The sequence below is a fragment of the Leptonychotes weddellii genome, chromosome 1 (genome assembly GCF_054177405.1).
Source record: "Leptonychotes weddellii isolate Sample4059 chromosome 1, ASM5417740v2, whole genome shotgun sequence".
Classification (NCBI taxonomy): Eukaryota; Metazoa; Chordata; class Mammalia; order Carnivora; family Phocidae; genus Leptonychotes; species Leptonychotes weddellii.
This window is the reverse complement of record NC_138369.1, coordinates 182,074,077-182,095,825: the sequence shown is the minus strand read 5'-3', so window position 1 is coordinate 182,095,825 and position 21,749 is coordinate 182,074,077. Positions and strand designations below refer to the sequence as shown.

At 50.8% G+C, this 21,749-nt stretch overlaps 1 protein-coding gene across 1 annotated transcript in view; it reads left to right on the top strand.

Annotated features, from left to right (window-relative positions):
* URB1 (URB1 ribosome biogenesis factor) overlaps positions 1–20,278 on the top strand; it is a 56,540-nt gene extending 36,262 nt beyond the window's left edge. The window contains 12 exon segments of the mRNA XM_081803047.1: positions 101–221; positions 1,909–2,080; positions 2,525–2,627; positions 10,889–11,049; positions 11,645–11,756; positions 13,340–13,446; positions 13,933–14,076; positions 15,392–15,501; positions 15,857–16,054; positions 17,257–17,498; positions 17,917–18,516; positions 19,471–20,278. Coding sequence (XP_081659173.1) covers positions 101–221; positions 1,909–2,080; positions 2,525–2,627; positions 10,889–11,049; positions 11,645–11,756; positions 13,340–13,446; positions 13,933–14,076; positions 15,392–15,501; positions 15,857–16,054; positions 17,257–17,498; positions 17,917–18,516; positions 19,471–19,652 — 2,252 coding nt within the window. The 3' untranslated portion in view covers positions 19,653–20,278.
* Positions 20,279–21,749: the final 1,471 nt, after the last annotated feature.

Sequence of the window (21,749 nt, the reverse complement as noted above, 5' to 3'; positions counted from 1 at the left end):
GTGTGACCAGGGAGTGTGAGGGGACCGGGCTGTGTGACCAGGGATCATGTGAGGACCGGGCAGTGTGACCAGGGAGCTTGAGACCAGGTGGTGTGACAAGGTGGAAGGAGCGTGTGAGGGGTTCAGCTTTCTAATTGGACCTTGATTTGACTTCTAGACCAGAAGATTTTACTTCTCCTCCGGGCGTATGAACAGAACGACCTCAGCCTTGTGAACTTCAGGTGAGGTTGGGCCTGGAGGTGTGAGCAGCGGGCTTTGAAGGTGCTGTCCCAAGACTGGGGGAATATGATCTGCACAGCAGTCTCCCCAGATTTTCTCTCATACCTTTTTGATTCTCCGCGAGAAGGGAGGATGGGTGGAGCTCTCCTAGGTCACATACCAGCTCCTGTGGAAGGCTCGGCCTCATGCTCTAAGGATGGTCCATATCCATCCCTGAAGGAGGAGGCCTGAGTTTGGGGCCCACATGGGAACTCTGTGGACATTCAGTGGACAGATCTCACACCAGTAAATGGTGCCCACTCGACGGATGTGTCCAGTATGTCAGCTGCTTGCCTGTCCCCCCGCCCCCCCAGGGAACAGCCTCCTAAAGAAGCTAATTTATTTTTGAACTTGAATGACTCCTGTTGACCTGCGCAGAAACGAGTGTGTATTTAGAATTCAGTTTAGAAGTATTTAATTAAATAGATGTTCATTGAGCACTTGCTGTTTGACAAGGTGCTGGGCCCAGCACTGTTGGGAATACCTAGAGGCATAAGACACAGTCTTGCTGTCTGTTAAGGGAATCAGATTATTGTAAATGGAACCCTTTCTAATTGGCCTTTGGTGGCGTAACCCAGCTGTTAGGGGAGCACACGAGAGTACCCTCTCCCGAGGGGGAGTCAGGGAATGCTTCGTGACCGGGTTGGCACTGGAGGGATTTGATGGAGCTGAGGGTCAGTGGAGGAGCCTTGGGACACCACGTGGCGGGAACAGTGTCACCATGGCTGGGAGTTGGGAAAGTCAGTCCATTTCTGAGAATGGTGAGCAGGTCAGCTTATGTGCATCACAAGATATGTGTAGGGAAAAGGTGGTGGGAAGGCCGGACAGACTGGTTGGGTAAGGATTTTAAGTGTCAGACTGCAATATTATCATTTCCATCTAGGAGACAGAGAGCTGATAGATGTTTGGGGGCAGAGAAGGGGTCCCCATCAGAGCCCGGCTCTCAGGGAGCACCCTCCACTAGTGGGGAGGTGGGTGGGAGGTAGTGGGGAGAAAAGTAGGAGGAAGGGGAGGCTTGGGGCGGCTGCAGTGGGTGTTGGTGGTGCATAACAGAGGCGTTGACATGGTAGACTCGAGGCAGGGACAGTCAGAAGGCCGTTGGGGCAGACCTGCTGTGCTCATGGCCGCCTATGAACCGGAAGGAAGCATCATCGAGCAGCCAGGATTCTCCTGCTGTGGCCCAGCGACTGGACTGTGGAGCCAGACCTCCCAGTTTTGCATTCCAGTTCTGCCACTAACTGGCTGGGCAAGTGACCAGCTGAGCAACTTTCTTAACCCTCCCTGTGCCTCGTCCCCCATTTGCAAAATGGGGGTAATAATAGTACCTACGTCACGGGGTTGGTACACAGATACAGTGAATTAGTAGATGTGAAGGGCTTAAAAGTAAGTGGCACGTCGGAAGCTCCAAGCAGGTGTCATCATCCCCCCACACTGTCACCCACCCTCGTCACCGCTAGCATCTCCACCAGCCCCCTCCTCCCCCTTTGTTAGAGTGGGAACCAAATGATAGAACACCTGTCACGTGTTCCGGACAGCGGCTGGCGAGTGCTGGCTGCTGGGCCACGCTGCCTGTGACGGTCATCGTCCCCGTCATGCACTCTGTTCTGGTGGGGCCCAGTGACCCGTCTGCTCTCCCCCGTCCGGCTCTAGAGTGTTCCTGTGGGGCCCGGCGGCAGTGGAGCATCACAAGACATGCCGGAGCCTGGGCAAGTCGCTGTGGCAGCAGCCGAGCGTCGGGGACGTCCTCCGCCTGCTGGATCCGGACCGCATGATGAAGACCATCCTTCACTTCCCGCAGAACCGGAGGCTGCTGCCCCCCGAGGTGCGGGGGCCCGGGGGAGCCACTAGGGAGCACTCCCGGCAGCAGAGCGTGCTCTTCTCGCCCCTCAGGGGATTCTGTTGGCAGCCTCAACTTGAGCATACTGCAAAACACAAGCGCTGTTTTTCTTACGGTTTGTTAACAACTTGTTAAGTATAATTCCAACTACATACGGAGGTACCAAGACAGGGCCCCCCACACCTGTCATTCAGCTGCAGCACTTAATCAACACCGGCCATGCTCGTTTCATTCATAACCCCCCCTCCCCAAAAAAGACTAGTTTGAAGCAGATCCCAAAGATCTCCATTTCATGTCAGAAGCGCTGTTTTCTTATGCTTTTGAATATTCAAAATCATTGGAACTCTATAGATCAGTGGCTAAGCACTCACATGTTACCACATTTATGTGGCCAGACCACACATTTCTGTTTGTTTCGGGCTATTTCAGGATGCACAGGAACTGATCTTTAAAGACCGGCGCACAGTGGATCTCGATGGCCTTTATGACCCCTGCTTTCTCCTGCATCTCTTCAGTGAACTGACCAGGCCAGGTAACCTGCAGCCTTCTGTGGGGTGGGGCTCAGGGCCCGATAGCAGTCAGCTTTCTTGGGGGAATTACCACCATGATAACAGAAGGCTTGTTTCTTATCCTAAAGATCTTCATCCGCCTTCCCACCTTTTCATTTCGGTGATTTTTCGGAAGAATAACAGTGAATGTTTTGAATATACAGTGATTTAAAAAAAAATTACAATTTTAAAATCTGGGAGTGTCCCTTCATCCTTGATGTTTTCCTAATTCTCAATGGCAAGAGCCCTTTCTGAATTCCCATTAGATAGTGATCAAATGCCACCAGATATTATCCTTGAGAATGAGGGAGAGCCTGCCGAGGTTGACTTTTTGTTGGGTTAAGTGTAATTTTGAAATTAAGTGTCTAATAGCCAGAGGGTGGGAGTGTTTGTGAGTGAACGTAGGCAGGAGACCAAACACAGGCATGCACATGTACGCACTATTGAGGACTGATGTCTGATTCCCACCGCAAGTCTGTTGCGGCAGTTCTATTGGTTTGTGGCATTTTGTCAGCAGTAGGCGTGTCATGATATTTCATTGTGGTTTTCATTTGCGTTTTCCTGATGGCTAATGTTGTCGAATGTCTTGAGGTTCATTTGCCATCTGTGTGTCCTCTTCGTTGAAATGTCAGACATGTCTTTTGCCCATTTTCTAATGGGATTTTTTTTTTCACTGTTGAGTTTGGAGGGTTCTTTATATATTCTAGATACTCGTCCTTTGTTGGATATGCGGTTTGCAAATGTTTTCTCTCAGTCTGTGGCTTATCTTGTCATCCTCGTGACAAAGTCTTTCACAGGGCCCAAGTTTTTCATTTTGAGCAAGTCCAGTCGATCACTCTTCCCTTTTGTGGATCACGCTTGTACTGATACTCCTAGCTGGGAGAGGCAGGTGTGGCCCATGACTGCTCCTCACGGGGCCTCCCCTAATGAGGAGGCCTCCTCTGATCTCAGTGAGGAGCAGGAGGGGCCTCTGGTTCCTGCCCCCCATCCACCTCTTGGCCTTGCCTGACAGACGCCACCTCAGCAGGGGACTTGGGGTCCACAGCAGGCTCCACACCCCACCTTCACTGGGGTGGGTGGGAGCAGGGCGTGGCTTTCTCTGAGGTATTTGGTGGAGCGGAGCAGTTATTGTCCAGATTTTGTCTTACTGAGCTGCTCCTTTTCTAGTCTTTCATCTAGAGACTAGAGAGAGCAAGGCTTTGTTCAGGCTTTGTCTGTGCCTCTTGGTTTTCTGGGCCGCTGGCTTCTTCAGCTCAGAGTCTAGGACACCAGGAGCAGAAAGAAAACGCAGGGAATTCCACTGAGGCCCCTCGGCTGGTCAGCTTCCTTTCCGCCTTTCAGAGTCGTCTTACACCTGTCCAGGATTTTTCAGTTGTGTTTACTAGTAGACATAGAGAAATATGTCGACTCCATCTTCCTAGAATTATACATCTAATTTAAGTGTTTAACATTAGATGATATATTCACAGTTCAAAATTCAGGTGGTACCAGAGGGTGTGCGGTGAAACTGGCTGTCGTTTCCTCCTGGCGGGGACCCGTGTTAGCTGTTCCTCACAAGTGCTCCTGGGCCCGGCTTGCTCCTTCATGGCCTGTCATGGCTCCGGTCAGGCCTACACGGAGGGCACCCGGGGCAGGTGGGGGGTGGGGTGGGGGGAGGCGCATGTTCTGCAGCTCTGCCCTTTGGCATGGCCGGCATGCTGCCTGCAGGACCCCCAGGCTCCTTCTTACTGGACTTGACAGCCGCATGGATTTAGGTGCACTGGGAGACCATGTCTCCTTATTCGTGCTGTCTTGTCCCCTTTTCAACTTAGAGTTGTCCTTTTATGCTCCAGTGCTCCTGCGTACGAACAGACTTGCTGACCCTCCACCACTGCCTCTCCTAACAAGATGACAGGGGCCGGTCTTGGAGGTTTCTCACCGGTGGCCCCTGAGGTTGCTGTGGCCCCCCGGCCTCCGTGACCTTGGGTGTTCTGTGGCCGAGCTAGATTTCATTTGCCAGAGAGCAGGGGCATTTCATACCAGCATCCGATCACCGCAGCAGCAGGCAGAGATCTTCATTGACCCCTGACAGGGACTTCCCAGTAGCCTAACAGAGACACAGGGACCGTGTGCGGCCCGGACACTCTCCTCCTTTCCCCTGCCTTCAGCCCCGGCGAGGTCTGTTTCTCATCAAACACGAAAATAGATTTTCCACAGTCTGAAAATATGAGGTAACTTGAGTGGATTATAACAAATCATTTAGTCCGTTACTCAGGCTCTTAAGAGAGCTTTTAAGAGACAGAAGGCAAAGGCTTGGAAAACACTAATAAAAAAATACTAAAATTAGGACACAGTGTTGTTCTCAGGATCTTGAATGCTGCCCTCTTTGGATGGGGAGGACGGTGTCTGGGAGGCCTTCTGTGAAGAAAGGTAACTCGTAAATGGTCTTTTAATAGGGAAGTCTCCAAATACAGCCTATTTTAAGTTTTATAGGCATGGTACACGTAGGAAAATTTGCAAAACATGTCTAGCCCTAAAAAGGATTTGTGGTAGCTTAAAATACAAATTACAGTAAAATCATTCATGGTAAAGTAGACAATTTTAAAAAGCAGAGAGGTGGATAAAGATATAAATACGAAAATTAAAAGAAAAGCAGACAAGAAAAACTAGGTCATTAAATTTTGCTCGGAAATACTTGTCATCCAGAACAAAAAGTGGAAGCATCATGTTTTAAACAAATTTTGTTGTCTGATAAAAGGAAGCAAAGCAGCTTGTAGGGAGAGGGAAATTTCTAGCAGTAAAATGGTAAGTTGAACAGAATAGAAATCTGTGAACAGCATATGGCCAGTGTAGGGTAGGTTTATTGTTGTTGAATTAAATCATGAATTCATTTTTCATACTATTTTTAACATGTATTTTTCTTTTTGATTCTGCCCTTGGTGGGAAAGTAAGCACGAAGAATGTCTTAAGTGAATTTTTATTGAAGCGTGGTAAAGAGAAATGACCACACATCATATTTGTGTGGTGGGAGTTTTGGTGAAAGCACCAGCTGGATCCAGGAGCAGCACGTAATGGGCAGCTCTGCAGGCCCCTTCCTAGGCCGTGCCCCTTCCTGCCAAGCAGGAGCCAGAGCCCTGTATTTGAACTGTATGTGAATGGTACCATGCCGTATGTGTCCTTTTGTCTCCGCTCCACGTACCCCACATTGTGTTTGTGAGATTCCTTCGTCCTGTGTGTGGAGCAGAGGTTCTCGACAGTGTTCTTACTCCCTGCAGTGGCCCCCAGATCTCCGTGTTGCTAACATCTTGCAGTCCTAAATTGGGCAGATGATTAGTTTTTAAGTGTGGCTGCCAGACCAGAGAAACTCTAGTCTCACTGCTCCATTTCAGCCTTTGCTGAACATGGGAACCTGTTTTCTTAACCTCACTGCTTCCCTACTCTGAGTCCTTGGCTGAGAAACAGGGTCAGCCAGGGCTCTTAGCAATGGCAGTGACAAATGCTTTTTCCACAGCGAATTCTTGTCCTCCGCAGAACTGGGCGGCTCTCTTCAGCTCATCACTCACAAACGTCACAGACCAGAGAGGCCAGCATGCAGTTCTGTGAGCCTCGTCCCCAGACCACGGAGACACAGGCCCCATGGACTCCTCAGTCCCCTGCCAGGCTGCCCCCAAGGAAGGGGTAGAGGAGGAGGCATGAAGAGGAGCTCCTAGGGCTCTGGGGCACAGTTCTACTACCGCTGAAGCCCATAAGACATGGGGTGCTTTTTATTTTAATCCTTGATCACTGTGCTGGTTCAGCCATTTCAATCCGAAGATGCGTTATCAGAAGGCCAAATTGCTATTTAAAGAGGTTCCTGGAACAGAGTGGTGTTTATAACTATGTTTTGATAGCCTCTTATACTTTCCGCACCCCAGGGCAGCTCTTTTCCTGAAGGGTGACAAAGCAAAGACTTCAGAGAATAGCAGATGACCACAGACATGAAATTGACTTTTCCTCAGGGACACGTGGAAAATCCATTTGTCTTAGAGAATGTCAGTGATTATTAAAAATACCCTAGCCAGCTGAGTACTAGCTGTTTTTAAAGTGAGTGTAATATTAAATGTTTAGACTGTTCTCTTTCCGAAATATATTCCATTTACATGTGTTCAGTGTGTAGGTATGTAGGTGTATCTTAACACATCTCATCTTTTCCAAAACCGTGTTATCCCACAGTTGGATGGTTTTTTAAAGCTTTTGGGGTTTTCCCCCCCTTTTCATCAAAACTAGTCACGTGTTAGAAATGAGGAAATTTAGTCTGTACCCTGTTGGAGCCCAAGATTATTCTTTTTTCATCCCTTTAATTTGCATCTGGATACTAAAAATGGTTTTGTGTTGACAGATGTACTTGGGTTTTGCCTTTTTTAAATCCAGTCTGACCATCTCTCCCTTTTAATTGGAATGTGTACACCATTTATATTTAATGTGATTATTGATCTGATTCTGTTTTATTTTCTTTGTTGGTTTTTAGCTACAGTGCATGTGTGTGTTGCTTTAGGGTTTATAGTACTCATCTTCAATTTATTGCAGTTCCCCTTCAAGTGAGGTTATACCACTTCATGGATAGTAGAAGCACCTTACAACGGTACTGATCCATTTCTGCCCCTCCTGGTTTTCTGTGCTGTTCTTACCAGAGATTTTACTGCTGTATACTGTAAAACCCACAATATGTTGTTTTTGCTTCAAATTGTCAGTTACCTTTTAAGGAGATTTAAATATCTTATATTCACCATCTTATAGTTACCATTTCTGGTTCTCTTAATTCCTCTGTGTAGACCCATTATTTCTATCTTCTGTCATTTTCCTTCTGCCTCAAATACTTCCTTTAAGAATTCTTGTAGTTCACGTCTGCTGATCAGTTCTTTTAACTTTTTTATAGAAAAAAAGGCTTAACTTTTGAGAGATTTTCATGGGGTATAAAATTCTAGACTGACAGGTTTTTGTTTTTGTTTTTTCTTACTGTACTTGAGAGATGTTGCCAGCTGATTTTGGATTGCATTGTTTCTAACAAGAAATCTATCACCAGGGCGCCAGGATGGCTCGGTTGAGCATCCAACAGTTGGATCTCAGCTCAGCTCTTGATCTGAGGGTCATGGGTTCAAGCCCTGTGTTGGGCTCCATCCGCAGCATGGAGCCTACTCTAAATTAAAAAGAAGAAGAAAAAGAAAGAAATCTACTGTCATTCTTACTTTTGTTTCTCTGTATGTTGTGTGATTGCTTTGAAGATTTTTTTTTTAATCATTGGTTTCAAGCAGTTTAATTAGAATGTGCTTTATTGTAATTTACTTTATGTTCCTTGTCTTTGGGACGTTCATTGAGACGTTCATTGGGACGTTCATTCTTGGCTCTGTACGTTTATAGTTCTTGTCAAATTTGGAGAAGTTTTGGCCATTATTTCTTCAAACTTTTTAGGGACTCTAATTATACATACATTAGCCTGGTCGAAAATTGTCCCACAGCTCACTAATGTTCTCTTCCAGGTTTTAATTTTTTTTTCTCTGTGTGTTTCAATTTGGATCACTTCTGTTGCTGGCTTAGAATTCACTAATCTCTTTGTCTAAAATGTCTAATTTGCTAATAATACCCTCCAGTGCATTTTTCATCTCAGACATTTTAATTTTCATCTCTGGAACCTTGGTTTAAGTTTTTACAGCTTCTGTGTGTCCATTTAACATACTCAGTGTTTCCTCTAGCTTCTTGAACATGTAGAATACAGTTGTAGTAGTTACAACAGAATCCTAGTTCTGTTACCTTTGTCATATCTGAGTCATTTTCACAGGGTGGATTCTTCTCTTCTAATGGGCTATATTCCTGCTTGTTGGAATGTCTGGTAATTTTTTATTGTAAACCAGACATGATGAATTTTACCTTGTTTGGTGCTGGATATTTTTATATCCCTGTGAATGTTCTTGAGCATTGCTCTAGGACACATTTGAGCTCCTTAGAAATGGTTTGATCCTTCCAGTCTTGCTCTGAATCTCTGTTAGGTGGCACCAAAGCAGCGTTTTAGTCTGGCACGAACTTTGCCCCACAGCTGACGTTAAATCCTTCTGAGCAATCTGCTCTCCCTGTGAACTGTGAGGATTTCGCCCTGGCCGGTGGGGACAGGAACTGTTTCCAGGCAGGTGCGAGCCTGGGGTTGGCCCTGTTCTTCAGCCTCGGGTAGCTTGCTCATACACTCTTGCCGAGTGGCACTCCACTGAAGACCCTGGCGCTCTCGGAATGGAGCTGTCTTCTCTGGGACCCTCCCGTGTGAACTCTGGCCACCTTGGCCTCCCAGCTGTGCGCTTTGTCTACACAACTCCTGAGTTCTCCAGTCTCTGCCTGGGCTTGCCCTCCCTGTGCCCTGGCCTAGAAAATGTCCAGGCTTCCGAGCTGGGACGATCAGAAGGTCCATCTTGTTTGTTTTGTCTCTTGGAGATTGCTGTCATTTGTTGCCTCATGCCCAATGTCTTGAAAAACCTTGTTCCATTTCTAGTTTTTTAGTTGTTTCAGGTGGACAGGTAAATCAGGTTTCTGCCACACTCTTGGCCGGAAGTGGAAATCCTGGTTATTCTTTGAGAGGGTATCACCGTTGAGAAAGAGGAAGGAAACTGTGTGGATGCATCTGCACTACCATTGGTCACCCTTCAGGCGAGATGCTGGTGGAAGGTCTAGGGAGCTCCGCTTCTTCTGAGGGAGAAGGAAACTTTATGGTTTAAAGGAATTTCTATGCTCTTGGGCAGCCACCCATTTGGAGACTGTTATGTGCCTGTGGAGCTGTTCGGATGACAGAGAAGTAGCTGATTATTACAGTTTTTCTTCTTCTTAAATTATTCTCAGGTTTTTTTAACGGCCAAAATTATCCTTTTAAAAGTCTAACTTCAGCAAGAGAAGAAAAAGAGTTTGACTTTTTAAAAACAATATTGGTGGTATTTCTTTTATCAATAGTATATTCCAAGATGACACACTTGGGGTAGTCCCTTCCATTGGTTTGTGTTTGGTTCCTAATTTAACCAGCTCACCAGTCACTCAGTCTAAAGAACGTCTGCACGGGTGATTACCATGGCCAGACCTGCTGCTTAATCCATTTTAAACACAATGACCTGTCCCTCTTCTAAGACTTTTCTTCACAGTTTTTATCTTATAATTTGTGACAGTATTTATGTTGTAAAAATGCCTAGGTCTTTATTTAAAAGGATTTAAAGTATCCTGAATTTTTTTATTGGTGATCAAGCTTTTTAAGTTGTGGTCAGGTGGGTCCCCTTATATATCTGACCTTCTCTTGGTCACATCATTTCCTGAAGTGGTTGTGAGTTTTTACAAGGCCTCGCGGGTGACAGATGGATATCAGCTAGCAAGCTCTTTAGACTCTAGCTTTTGCTCAAGCTTGGTGAGCCGCTCTTCTGTGAGATTGTTTGTTTGAAGAATGGATATAAGTTAATCCTCCATAAAATTGATGGGCCAGGGGCGCCTGGGTGGCTCAGTCGGTTGAGCATCTGCTCAGGTCATGATCTCAGGGTCCTGGGATGGAGCCCCATGTCAGTCTCTCTGCTCAGCGGGGAGCCTGCTTCTCCCTCTCCCTCTCCCTGCTGCTCCCCCTGCTTGTGCTCTCTCTCTGTCTCTCTGTCAAATAATTAATAAAATCTTTAAAAATAAAAAAAAAATGGCGGGCCAGGTCAGACAGGTTTGCACTGACTGAATTTTCCAGCTTCCCTGCCTTTCATAGTTTCCTTAGTGGTGTTTGTGGCTAGGAATTCGGATGCTGTGGGCCAAACAGGGTAGAAACGGGGAGCTGGTTTTCTCTGCCAACTCCCCAGTCCTGTTCCCCAGGCCTCCAGCATGCTGGGATCTCGTGTCTCAGGTCTGAATGGCACCTCCATTGTTCTCTGGCTCATTGAATACTTCTGAGAAGTAATGAAATAATCCTAATTGGGATCGACGAGCATTTTAGAAGCTACAAGTATGGATTACTGCCATGCAAGGGAAGATAGGCTTTTATCCAACTTCACCAGAAGTTAAAGGGAGCTGGAGAGACTTGGATTTCTTGTATCTCTCACTCCTAACTGATGTTGGCAAAAGAAAATTTAATCCCCGTGTTACACAAGCATCGTGATCATTCCATGTGTGTGTGTTGATAGCTGATGTTGGCAAAATGCAAAAGGAAATTTAATTCTCCATGTTACACAGGCATCATGATCATTCCGTGTGTGTGTGTGTGTGTATTTAATGCCGGGTTTTACTTCCGTAGAATTTGTGGTGGATTGTCGAAAATTTTTGGATTCCAATTCTCTGGGCCTAACTGTCACGGCCCTCAGCAGCTATGACCCCCAAATGCGAGCTGCAGCCTACTACGTGCTGGCGGCCTACTATTCGCAGCTGGAGGGGGCACGGTTCCGAGAGCAGTCTCAGGTGAGTGGAGCTGAGGGTCCTGGCGGACCTCCAGGAGCTGGCTTTCCACTGGGTCTAGTAGCAGCATTTCTGGGGGACACAGAAGCATGTTGACAGGAGACTTCTGATAAAGAAACTAGGCCCGTTCCCTTTTAGGGAGTGATGCTAGAGATTGCCTCTGGTTCTCAACCCTCGGGGGGATGGAGAAAGCTCTCGCCTTCCAAACACTTCTTGCGTGCAGGGGGGCAAAGCAGTTCAGTTTCTTTGGTCTGAACTCAGTGGTTAAGGCAGCTGTTACCCAGAACACACTGAGCCCCAGAAGCCTGTGTGCCAAGGTGGCAGGGAGCAAGAACAGCCCAGCTTGTTGGGCCATGGAGCCAGGGTCCCTCTGCCCTTGCGCACATGCCCAGCTCCTCAAGGAAAAACAGAAGCACTCCTGAGATGGCAGAGAGCAGGGACATTGCCATTCTGAGCGTCATCTCTGGTGTCCCCTGGGATGTGAAGAGTAGGCCACCCAGCAAAGCTGTGGTTTAAGCTGCGCGAGACAAGGCTGGTCACGGTTCTGAAAATTCTTGTCTTTTTTTTTTTCCCCTTCTTCTGTTTTCCTGGTTTTAAGCTACTTTACCTGTTGGATGTAGTCCGGAATGGGATCCGAACTCAGAACATGAGACTCACCTTTACCTTGACTCTCTTCATTGCCAAAGCAGCCTTGCAGATTTTGAAACCAGGTACCACTGCATGTCCACTAGTCGGTGTTAATCCTGCAGGCGTGCATGATCCGCCACACGTGTGAGAAGGGACGTGTCTGGCTCATCCAGTGCTTGTAACAGTGAGCCGTGTGCCTGCCCACGGGAGCAGACAGTGAATAAAGCATGGCTGTGCAGAAGCTCTATATGGGCCCCTGCGGGTGAGATCAGAAAGAAACCCAACGAGGAAGCCCAGTGCAGAGCAATGTGTGTGATGGGGCTTGGAATATGTACTCGCATTCGCTATAGGCGTGTGAAGCCGCGGTACAGGGCTGCTGTGAGGGGGTACGTGGATCCCACACGTGGAGGGCACCTGACCCAGGAAGTCTGTCCGTCGGCAGCCGCTGGTCCATACTCGGAAGTGAGAGTCTGCGGCTCGTAGGTCCTTAGCCAGAAGGTGTCTGGCCCGGATGTCACTGCATGGGTGCCGGCTGGGGCCCGAGAACACGGCTCCTTGTGTGACTCCCCGCGGGGTACCACTGCTGAGGTAGCCTGAGGACAGGTGTTGGTCGCATTAGGGGCCACGGGGTTCTGTGTCACGTGGTCATGTTCAGATGAGGAAGCAGCCCCCAACCTGAGGCCCCCCAGGTTAGGTAGCTTGTCCGAGGCCCCACAATTCCTCTCTAGTCAAGTTGCTGTTAGAATTCAGGTCTAGTTTCTGTCTTCTCCTGTACAGTTTTTATTGTGTGGTTTTTCTTCTCCTTAAAAATTACGGGAGGGGGGCGCCTGGGTGGCTCAGTTGGTTAAGCGACTGCCTTCGGCTCAGGTCATGATCCTGGAGTCCCGGGATCGAGTCCCACATCGGGCTCCCTGCTCGGCGGGGAGTCTGCTTCTCTCTCTGACCTTCCCCCTCTCATGCTCTCTCTCTCTCTATCTCATTCTCTTTCTCAAATAAATAAAGTCTTTGAAAAAAAAAGAAATTACGGGAGGAAAGACGGTAATCAGTCATTTGTAGACTCTAAAGAAAAAGACACTTCTGAGAAACTATCCTAGCGGAGGCCATGGTGACTGGTCCAGGCTGTGCCACTTCAGACCAATGTCAGGGTCAGGGGCACAGGCAGCAGTGGTCATGGGGTGGCCTCCGAGGATCCAGGCAGTTGGGACAGGTTGGAGGCGGTGATCCGAAGGAGGGAAGCAACAGGGGGAGGAGGTGTCTGTCCACCGCGGCCTCGTTGCATTCCAGAGGGACCCGGGGATGTGTGAGGCGCCGTGCTGTGACAGTGGCCTTCAGCGGGAGGCCGGTGGGGGTGAGCGTCAGCCCCATGCTCTCCGTGTGACGCGGTCCCCCTCTGCATACCAGCTGAGTGGAGCTACGTGCTAGCTGCTGGCGGGGGAGGGGCGACATCCACGTGGCTTCCAAACCGGGAGAGACCGCCTGTATGCAGCATAGAACCGGGGTGTCTTACTGCCGTCTGATTCTCGAGAACTGAGACTCTGGATAAGCGTACAAAAGCGCCACGGGAGCAGGGACTTCTGTCTGACCCCCAGATCCTGCTCCCCAACTCCAGCGGAGCACGGGGGTCCCGCCGGTGCTGCTCTGAGCGACTGTCTGCCTTTGTTCCCAGAGGAGCACATGTACTTGAAGATCAACAAGTTCCTGCTGTCACACGAGTACTTGAATATGAATAAAGTTCCGGGCTTCTACCAGTTCTTCTACAGCTCAGACTCTGAGGTAATGCTTCTAGAGTCCCCGAGGGCCCCCAGAGACTCCTCCGTTCGATTATTAGCCCCTGCTGGCGTCCTGGCATTTTCCCCCTGGATACTGTGGGCAGCACGGCAGCCCAGTTGCACGAACAGTGTTGGAGCAGGAAGGCCGGGAAAGCGGAAGGCCGCGTAGGCTCGCTTGTAGAAATGCTTGGCATCCTCACGCCTTAGCACCCTCCCTCAGAGGCCTGGCTCATTCTGTGTTCTTGGTGAGTGGCCGCATTCCACATTAAATGTGCTTTTGTCGCACACCTGTGTGAGTTGGCACAGGGCGGTGCTTAAACTTGACCTGAGGACCCCGAGTCACATCCTGAGGATTTTTCATGACATGGTCAGCAGTAGAGAAATGTCTGTGCCGCTGTGGCTGCACCTAGAGAGAGTGGGGTTTGAAGAGGCGCCAGGTAAAGGGGCTTTAGCTAATCTAACAGTCGCCTCCTGTCTGCCTGGGTTATAGCAAAAGACAGAACGGGAGTGGGTGTTCGGGCTCCTGCGGCAGGGGATGCGGGACAAGCACTGCTACGAGCTCTGTGCCCGGCGAGGCGTCTTCCACATCATCCTGTCCTTCTTCAGCAGCCCACTGTGTGACGGCGAGACACAGGTAGGCGGCCCCCCCAGGCTGTCTGAGAACAGAAGGTCTGGGCTGCTTCTCACAGTTTTTGGGGGGTTTTTCTGTTTGTTTATTTGGGGGAGAGAGAGGGAGAGAGAATCTCAAGCAGCCTCCACAGTCAGCACGGAGCCCAGTGCAGGACTCGATCTCACGACCTCGAGATCATGATGTGAGCCGAAACCAAGCATCAGATGCTGAGCCACCCAGGGCTCCCCCCACTTTCTCTGAAGGTTTGATTTGCAAGTCAAATCCGTGGGAATTCTAATCCCAGCCTGGACATGACCGACCTACTAATTTGACATTAAGCTGACTTTCCACGAGGGAAAATGAGATCCCGCGGGTGCCTTTCGTGTAGCGTGCGTGTGTGCAGGCTGTGGGCTGGCCCTCACTGCCGTCCGTCTTCGGGTGACATGCTCTTTGCTGTGGCCCCTTCGATAGTAAGGCCTGGGCAGAGGGAGGAGCTAACCGGTAATCGCGGGCTTTTGGAGCGGGCTAAAAAGTGTAGCAACAGATGACCCCTGTGAATGACTTGAAGGGCTTTCACGGAGACCGTTTTGAGCCACTGGAATGTCACTAAATGCACAGATGCTGTAGATCTCCAAACTCAGCTAGAAAACAAGAGTCGGGAGTCAAAACCGACGGTCTCAGAGCCAACGAGGGAATCCCCTCGACCAAGAGCTCATGTGTGAGTGTTCTAAGTGCCGAGGGTAGTTGGAAGGAGTAACTAGGTAAAGCCTTTGGTATTTGGAATAATTTCTAGCCCCGTCAGCTTTTGTGTCTGATAGTATATAAAACGTGGGTAAATAGGAGCGGGTCGGAAATAAGAAACACGTTGGAATGAACTGAATTTGGATATGGTAGTTTTTTATTTTTTATGACATGTGAGAAATTTTAAAACACCCAATTCCCCGTTCAAGGGGCAGTCCCATTTTTATGTCTGACTTTCCAGGTGGTAAAACCGAAGGGACAAAACGGGCCGCTAGCTGTTTGTCTGGGTGAAGAGTGGGTCCACATTCTCTCCCAGCCTCACATCTGGGCCATGTGGTTTCTGAGCTGCGACTCTGTGCCCATGGGTTGGTTCCTTAGGATGGGCTTGCAGGCGTGGGCACCCGCAGGGCCGGGCAGTGGCTCTGGAGTCTGTGTATCTGGCCGGCGCGACCACCACGCTCATAGACTTAGCCAAGCAAGCTTTGTCTGCAGCCACCGCCTGGAAACGTAACATACCGTCGTACTGTTTAACTTGTTCCTTTGGTCCGGTAAACTTGGTTTTCGTACTGAGAAGTAACTCTTAGTTTTGGGTTTTCAGAATTGGATTCTGGAAATTCTACAGAACGCTGCCCGGGATGCCCAGTCTGCCTATGAGATCCTCCGGGACTATAGCCTTTTAACGTGGATTTTGCACATCCTTGAGAGCAAGTAAGCACCTCGTGTGTGAGAGGTATGCCGGGTGGGAAGAGAGTGGGGCAGAGACCATGGCGTCTACTGCTGGCTTTAGTGTTGGCGGGAAATGGGCAGTAGAATCCATACTCTCTAGTTGGGACTTCAGGGGGTCGTCCAGCTAGAAAGGAGAATTGGGGCCCCGCCCTATGCTGAAGCTTCGTTTGTGTGGCAGCCTCCCTGTTTTGACTTGGGTGCTGTGCCTTTGGGGGCTGTGGTGGGGGTGAGCAGATGGAATTGCTGGGAGACGGGCCAGCCTGCCACCCACCCCTGCTCCAGCCGAGGTCACCGAAAGGAGAGGATGTGGCAGTGAGCGTTCTGGACTTGGTTGCAGGTTTCTGGAGACCCAGCTGCTGTCCAACATCATCTCCTTGCTACACACACTGTGGGTGACCAACCTGGGGGACAAAGGAGTGGCGTCGGAGGGCCAGCCTTCCTGCCAGCCAGGGTCCCAGGAGCCTCCGAAGCTGCTCGCCCTGCACTTGGTCAGTGAGTTCCTGTATGCTCTTGTTGCGCTCACGAGGCACCTGAGGTAAGCCTCTGCCCTGCCAGGCATGGCCCCTGGCGTGGGTCACCTGTGGACATCACCTCTCAGTGGTCCCCTCGGTCATGCCTCCACTGGTGGGCTCTGGGCCCAAGGGCTGCTGTCGGTTGTGGGTGATGTCAGAAAACCTGTTTTAGCTGCTTCCTCTTTTCTGCTTCAACTTTAGGAGGCTCCTTTCAAGACCCTGAGAACTTGGCACTCTAGAAACCTAAAATGTGTCATAGCAGATCCTTTTTAGCAGGCAAACAACTTGCTAATTTGATTCAAGCACTTAAAGTGATGTTTTTCTAGAAAGAATATCTTTTCCATGACCTTTAAACCTAAGAAAGTCAAGTGTTCCCAAACCTGCCTCTGCCTTCACTAGCCTGCACACACTCACTTATCTGAGAATCTTCTTGAAAATTTCAGTATTTTCATCTGGCTCCTTAGAATAATGCTCCTCAGTTCCGCAGAGAGCTGAATCCTCCTCAGATTCCATTGTCCTAGAGAAAATATAGCCTGTGCACTTAGAGTTCTGACTTGGGAACAGAGGTAATGCTAATTGGAACCAGAAGAATTGATTGCAAATTGTTTATAATCTCAGAGTAAAAACTTTCTTGATAAAGCATTTGGTCTTTCGTTGTTCTGAATTAAATTGTGAAATCAGTGCCGACAGACCAGTTTCTTATTCCAGGGTTGTAGAAAGACATACTGGTGTTTGAGAACTGATTACTGTTTGAAATAATTTTAAGATTGTGTGGAGCAGATAGTATTGAATTTTAAATTCCCTCGAGTGCAGAGTGGATTTCCTGCGGGTACCCACGGTCAGGTTTGGCCGTGGATGGGCCTGAGTCTGAGAGGCCGCGAGGCACAGAGGAGTCGGCCGTCCTATGGTGTTCGGTTAGGTGGCCGGCGCCCAGACCCTCACGCTCTCTCCACCTCGCTCTCCCGGTTAGCCATGGTTTCCAAGAGATTCCTGTGCCTCCAGCGTGGAGGGGAGACTCCGGTCCCACTGTGCCTCCCCTGGAGCGGCTTGCTTTTTCTGTTCTTTGTGCTGGGCTCCGTGCTTCTGTGTCTGCTTTGAGGGGACCCCCGAGTCGTGGGTGGACCACTGGCCCCTCTGGGTCTGTGACATTGCCCAGCCGCCCCAGTCGTGGGCTGCGGGATGAGGAGGCAGCTTTTGCTCAGTCTGTGTCGTTGGCTCCCAACAGGCCGACCTTGGCCTCTGCCCAGCTGACCGGCTTCTTTGAAGCGCTCGACTCCGTGCTCAAGTACCGGGCCACCGTCATGCAGGCCTTCAAGGACATGAACCGCTTCACCGTGAACGAGACGGTGCTGTCCACCAACGATGTCCTCATCCTCCTGCACAAATGGAGCCTCCTTGAGAGAGACGCTAAGCTCCAGGAGGACCTGAGAGCGGCCATTGAGAGATACCAAGTCAAGGAGCTACAGAGTGGGTGTCCGGAGCCAACTGTCTGGTGTTCCCCAGACTGTGCTCGCTTCCCCCACAGAGCAGCCAGCACTTGCCCTCTCTGAGCACGAGGCTTAGAAACCGGGCACGTCGTGCCCCCCCGGGGAGACCTGGCTTTGAGTCCCCCTGCGCCACTGTCACTGCTCGCTGGGAGGGGCGGCGGGTGGCTCTGCTGTGGTGAGGCTGGAAGGGGTTCATCCCGAGAGCCGCCGTGGCTGTCACCGTCCGGTGTGGCACTCTCGCTGGGCTCCAGGCATAGGAGCGTGTCCCGTGGGAGCCGAGCAGGGGGCCGGCACTCGGGACCTCGCCCTCCTCCCCCCTCCAGCGCCCGGCTCCCCGGATCTGTGTGGGGAAGAGGGGCCTCCGTCTCACTGCCTTCCTCTGTGTGTGTGTGTAACAGAGATGCTCAAGGACAAGAACAAGCCTGTCGTGCCAGCCCGAGCCAGAGGCCCGCGGGCCCGGAGGAGGAGGCCTGGGGAGGCAGAGGAGACGGCCGAGCCCGAGCAGCCCGCGGCCACCTTGCAGACATGCAGGGGCTTCCTGAGGTCCATACTGACCCACTGGGGGCCAGCGCTCCCCGGCCCCGAACAGGCTCAGGAGCCCGCGACCGGGGCCAGCCCTGAGAGCCGTGCGCCGGGCCTCGCGTGCGCCACCGCGTCCCTGGCGGTCAGCTGGGTGCTGCGGTCGGTGGCGGGGCACCCGCCGAGCAGGGCAGAGGCCGCGGGACTTCTTGGCTGGCTGCAGCGCCACGTTTTGCCACAGCCAGTGGTGGTGACTGAGCTGCTCCGGGACGGCGCCGTGAGGGGTAGTCTCTTCCGGCTCTACGGCCGGTTCTGCGGCACCCAGGAGCTGGTGGGGCCTGCGCACAGTGTCGCCTGCCTGTTCGGCGCCGTCCTGCTGCAGCTGGTGGCGGCCCAGGGCCCGGCGCCGAGCCCCTGCCACCTGGCGGTCCAGAGCCTCTTTCTCTCGGCTCTGCAGGAGGACGACGAAGCCACTCGAGGTGAGGCTGGTTCTCAGAGGCCGTCGGGTGCTTTGGCCGCAGTGTTCGCGTGGGCCAGCCGAAGCGCTGGGGGTCATAGCTTGCCATCGGGCCCCGAGCGTGGCCTTTGCCCAGTGACCACCGTGTGTACTGCGGAGAAAGGTGCCCGCTCGGAACCAGTGCAGGGCGGCGGCGTTTCCTACGTTTCCTACGTTTCCGCCTCCCTACGTGGAGGGTTCTGTCTGAGCGCGTCTGGGTGTGCGCGTGGCCGCAGACGCGTGTATGTGTGCTCTTGCATATACACGCACAGGCACGCGCACGTGCACACCGTTTACGTGCTTGGCATCGAGCAGGTGCTTCGCAAAGGCCTAAATTCGGGAAAGAATGAACGGACGAGCAGCAAAGGCGTTAAAAGGCTGTAAGAGAGCAGAGGGGGGCTGTGACCATGTGCGTGTGGCCTCCTCCTTCTGAGAGGACTGTTCCTTTCACCAGCAATGGAAGGGGAGCAGGAAGGGGGTTAGGCCAGCAGCCTGAGCAGGTGAACTCCCCTGGGTGGGTGACCTCTTCTCTCATCTGGATGCTGTCAGGGAGTTGAGTCTGGGCCTGGGAAACCCTGTCACCTCACCCATGCCATTGGGGAAGTGATGTGAAGTGAACCTGGAACCTCTTCTCAGACCTCAGTTCTGGCTCTCGGCACGGGTGGTCAGAACCAAGAAGAAACTTGGCTTGTAGTAACTTTCCATTCCACACACATTGATCGAATAAAAAGAGAAATTTTAGGATAAAGAAGATTAACCCCAAAGTTAAGCAAAGGCAAAATTAATTTGTCTTGAATACATGCTCACCTCCTTTTGCCACAGTTCACTGGGCACTGAGCAAAGCCTCTGTGTCCCCATGCGTGGGGGGTGGGGGTGACTGGCTTTCCAGCGAAGTAGCTTTGTGTCCTAACGGCCTTGTCGTTCACCTCTTCCTCAGCCACCGCAGCATTCCTGGTGTCTCTGTACATTAAGGACGTCTGGCTGGGGGCTCAGCGGCCGGACACCCTCCTAACCCATGTCCGAATGATCTGTGACGCCGCAGAGGACACGCCAAGTGGTGACGAGGAGGCCATCGTCATCCTCTGTAAGAACATCGCCGCCTCAGTCCCCGACGCCTGACGCCCTGCCATCTGACGCCTTGCCATCTGACGCCTTCTGGCCCCAGGTTCTAGAAGTTTGGTTGAGTCAAGGGTTTCCCTGCAAGCCTTGTATGATGACGAGTTCTGTCTGTGTCAACTCCGTTTCCTGACGAACGAAGTTGACTTATTTAATTCACCAGTAGGTACTAAGCTCAAGGGACTGTGTGCACACAGCGTAATCGGAGCTGCAGTGGGCGTGGGGCCTTCCGGGCCACAAGCAGGCTCAGTGGTCAGGTAGGTAAGCCCCGCCTCCCAGCTTCGTCGCTCTTCAGAGAATATACCTCAAGTCGAGGTAACACTTCTGAGCACTTAAGGGATTATGTGCATATTAAAGCTAAAATGTCCAAGAACGTAATACGTCAGATAAAGAGTGTGAAGAGAGATGTTTCAACTTTTCTTTCCATGAGAAGTCTTAACAAAGCTTTGTATAACTTTTTGAGTGAATGAGCTCCTGCCGGTGTTAATTATTTTACTATGTAAATTCCTACAGTATAAAATTGATTTGGTCTCTGCTTTGGAAAGAAAGCCTGTATTTTTTTTTTTAATTGTTTCAAAGGGGGGGGATTTGGGATTTTATAACTTGTTAATAAATGTCTATTTTTGTTAGGCTTTTGTGTTTTGCTTAATTGGTATTAACAGACCATTTCATTTCACAGAAACCTGCATTTTAGAAGTCAAGATTTGACTTTTAAGGTTCCCACGTTAATTGGCGCAGCAGCTGACAAACCTCAGGAGAATTCTGGCGTGTGCACTTAGTGCACTCAGAACTCTGCGTGTGCCCACATCGCTCCCGCACAGCGTGGCCCCCTCGGGTGCGGGGGGGAGGGGGGGGCGCTTGGCCACGGTCACAGGACTGCACAGCAGTCTTCCCTGTCCGTCGGCCCCAGCTTAAACGTTGACACTTCTCTGTTCCTGCATTGTGCCTTAGACTCGGTTCCGGTGGTTTTTCATGATTTAGGATTTTTAACCAGGATAAGAGTAATGCCTGTCTGCCTCCAGTCCCCTTAGCGCATACGGGCTCATTGTTTAGAAAGCAGGGAGTGGCTGCCTCCCTCCCCCCTCCCCCCCACCCCCCACCCCTCACCCCAAACAACTGCAATAGTGTTTTTTGAGACCATTCCTAAATCAGAATCCTGCATTTAGATTCAAGTAGGAGAGTCCACGTGTCCTTTCTCGCCCCTTTTCCATGTCTCTTGAGCTCACTGGTCTCCCCTCCCTCGTCTCCCTTTCTAACCCACCGCCCCCGAGTCAGGTGAGGCCGAGCCTGCCCCCATCTGGGGGATTTGTCAGTCCACCGCGCTGGCGTGGGTTCTGTGGGCTTTGTACTTTGGTGCTATCTCCAGTATACTTCGGAGGGCTCGGACCAGAGGGCCCGTAATGTCACCTACATGGGACCCATCCTACCAGCTCAAAGACGTGCTGAGACAGCATTCCAGTGCAGACCCTCTCCCCTTGGGCTCTGTCTTTTAAAGGATTTGGGGAGGTCAGGAGTGTGACTTGGGTCCCTTGACCACAGTCAGCGATGCTGGCAGGACCTGCACGTCCCTGCCGGGGTAACAGTGGGCGACAGTGGGGGATGGGTAGGAACTTCAAAGGCCTTCCCTGGCTGTGTCCAAAAGAAAGTTCCGACTTTCTTCCAACCCGCCTAGAACTCAGGGTTGATAAATATTACAGCAGTATGGGGTGCCTGGGTGGCTGAGTAGGTGAAGCATCAGACTTGGTTTCGGTCCTGGGGTGGAGCTCCGCAATGGGGCTCCCTGCTCAGCAGGGGGTCTGCTTGTCTCCCCCCCTCTCGGGCCCTCCCCCCATGCATGCACTCTCTCTCTCAAATAAATAAATCTTTTAAAAAAACTATATTACGGCAGTAATAGTTGAAGCTAAAAAGTGGCCCAATAAAGATTAGCAAGCAAATATTTTTTTTTAATTAATTCACATACGTTTTATTTTCTACCCTTCCCAAAGTGAACATAAGAAGGAAGTATGCAGGTAAAATGCACTGGAAATCAGCACTATCTGGGGCTACTTCCCTGTGCTGGGGGGGACTGCGAGCCCTGGATAATGCGTACTTGTGCCCCCT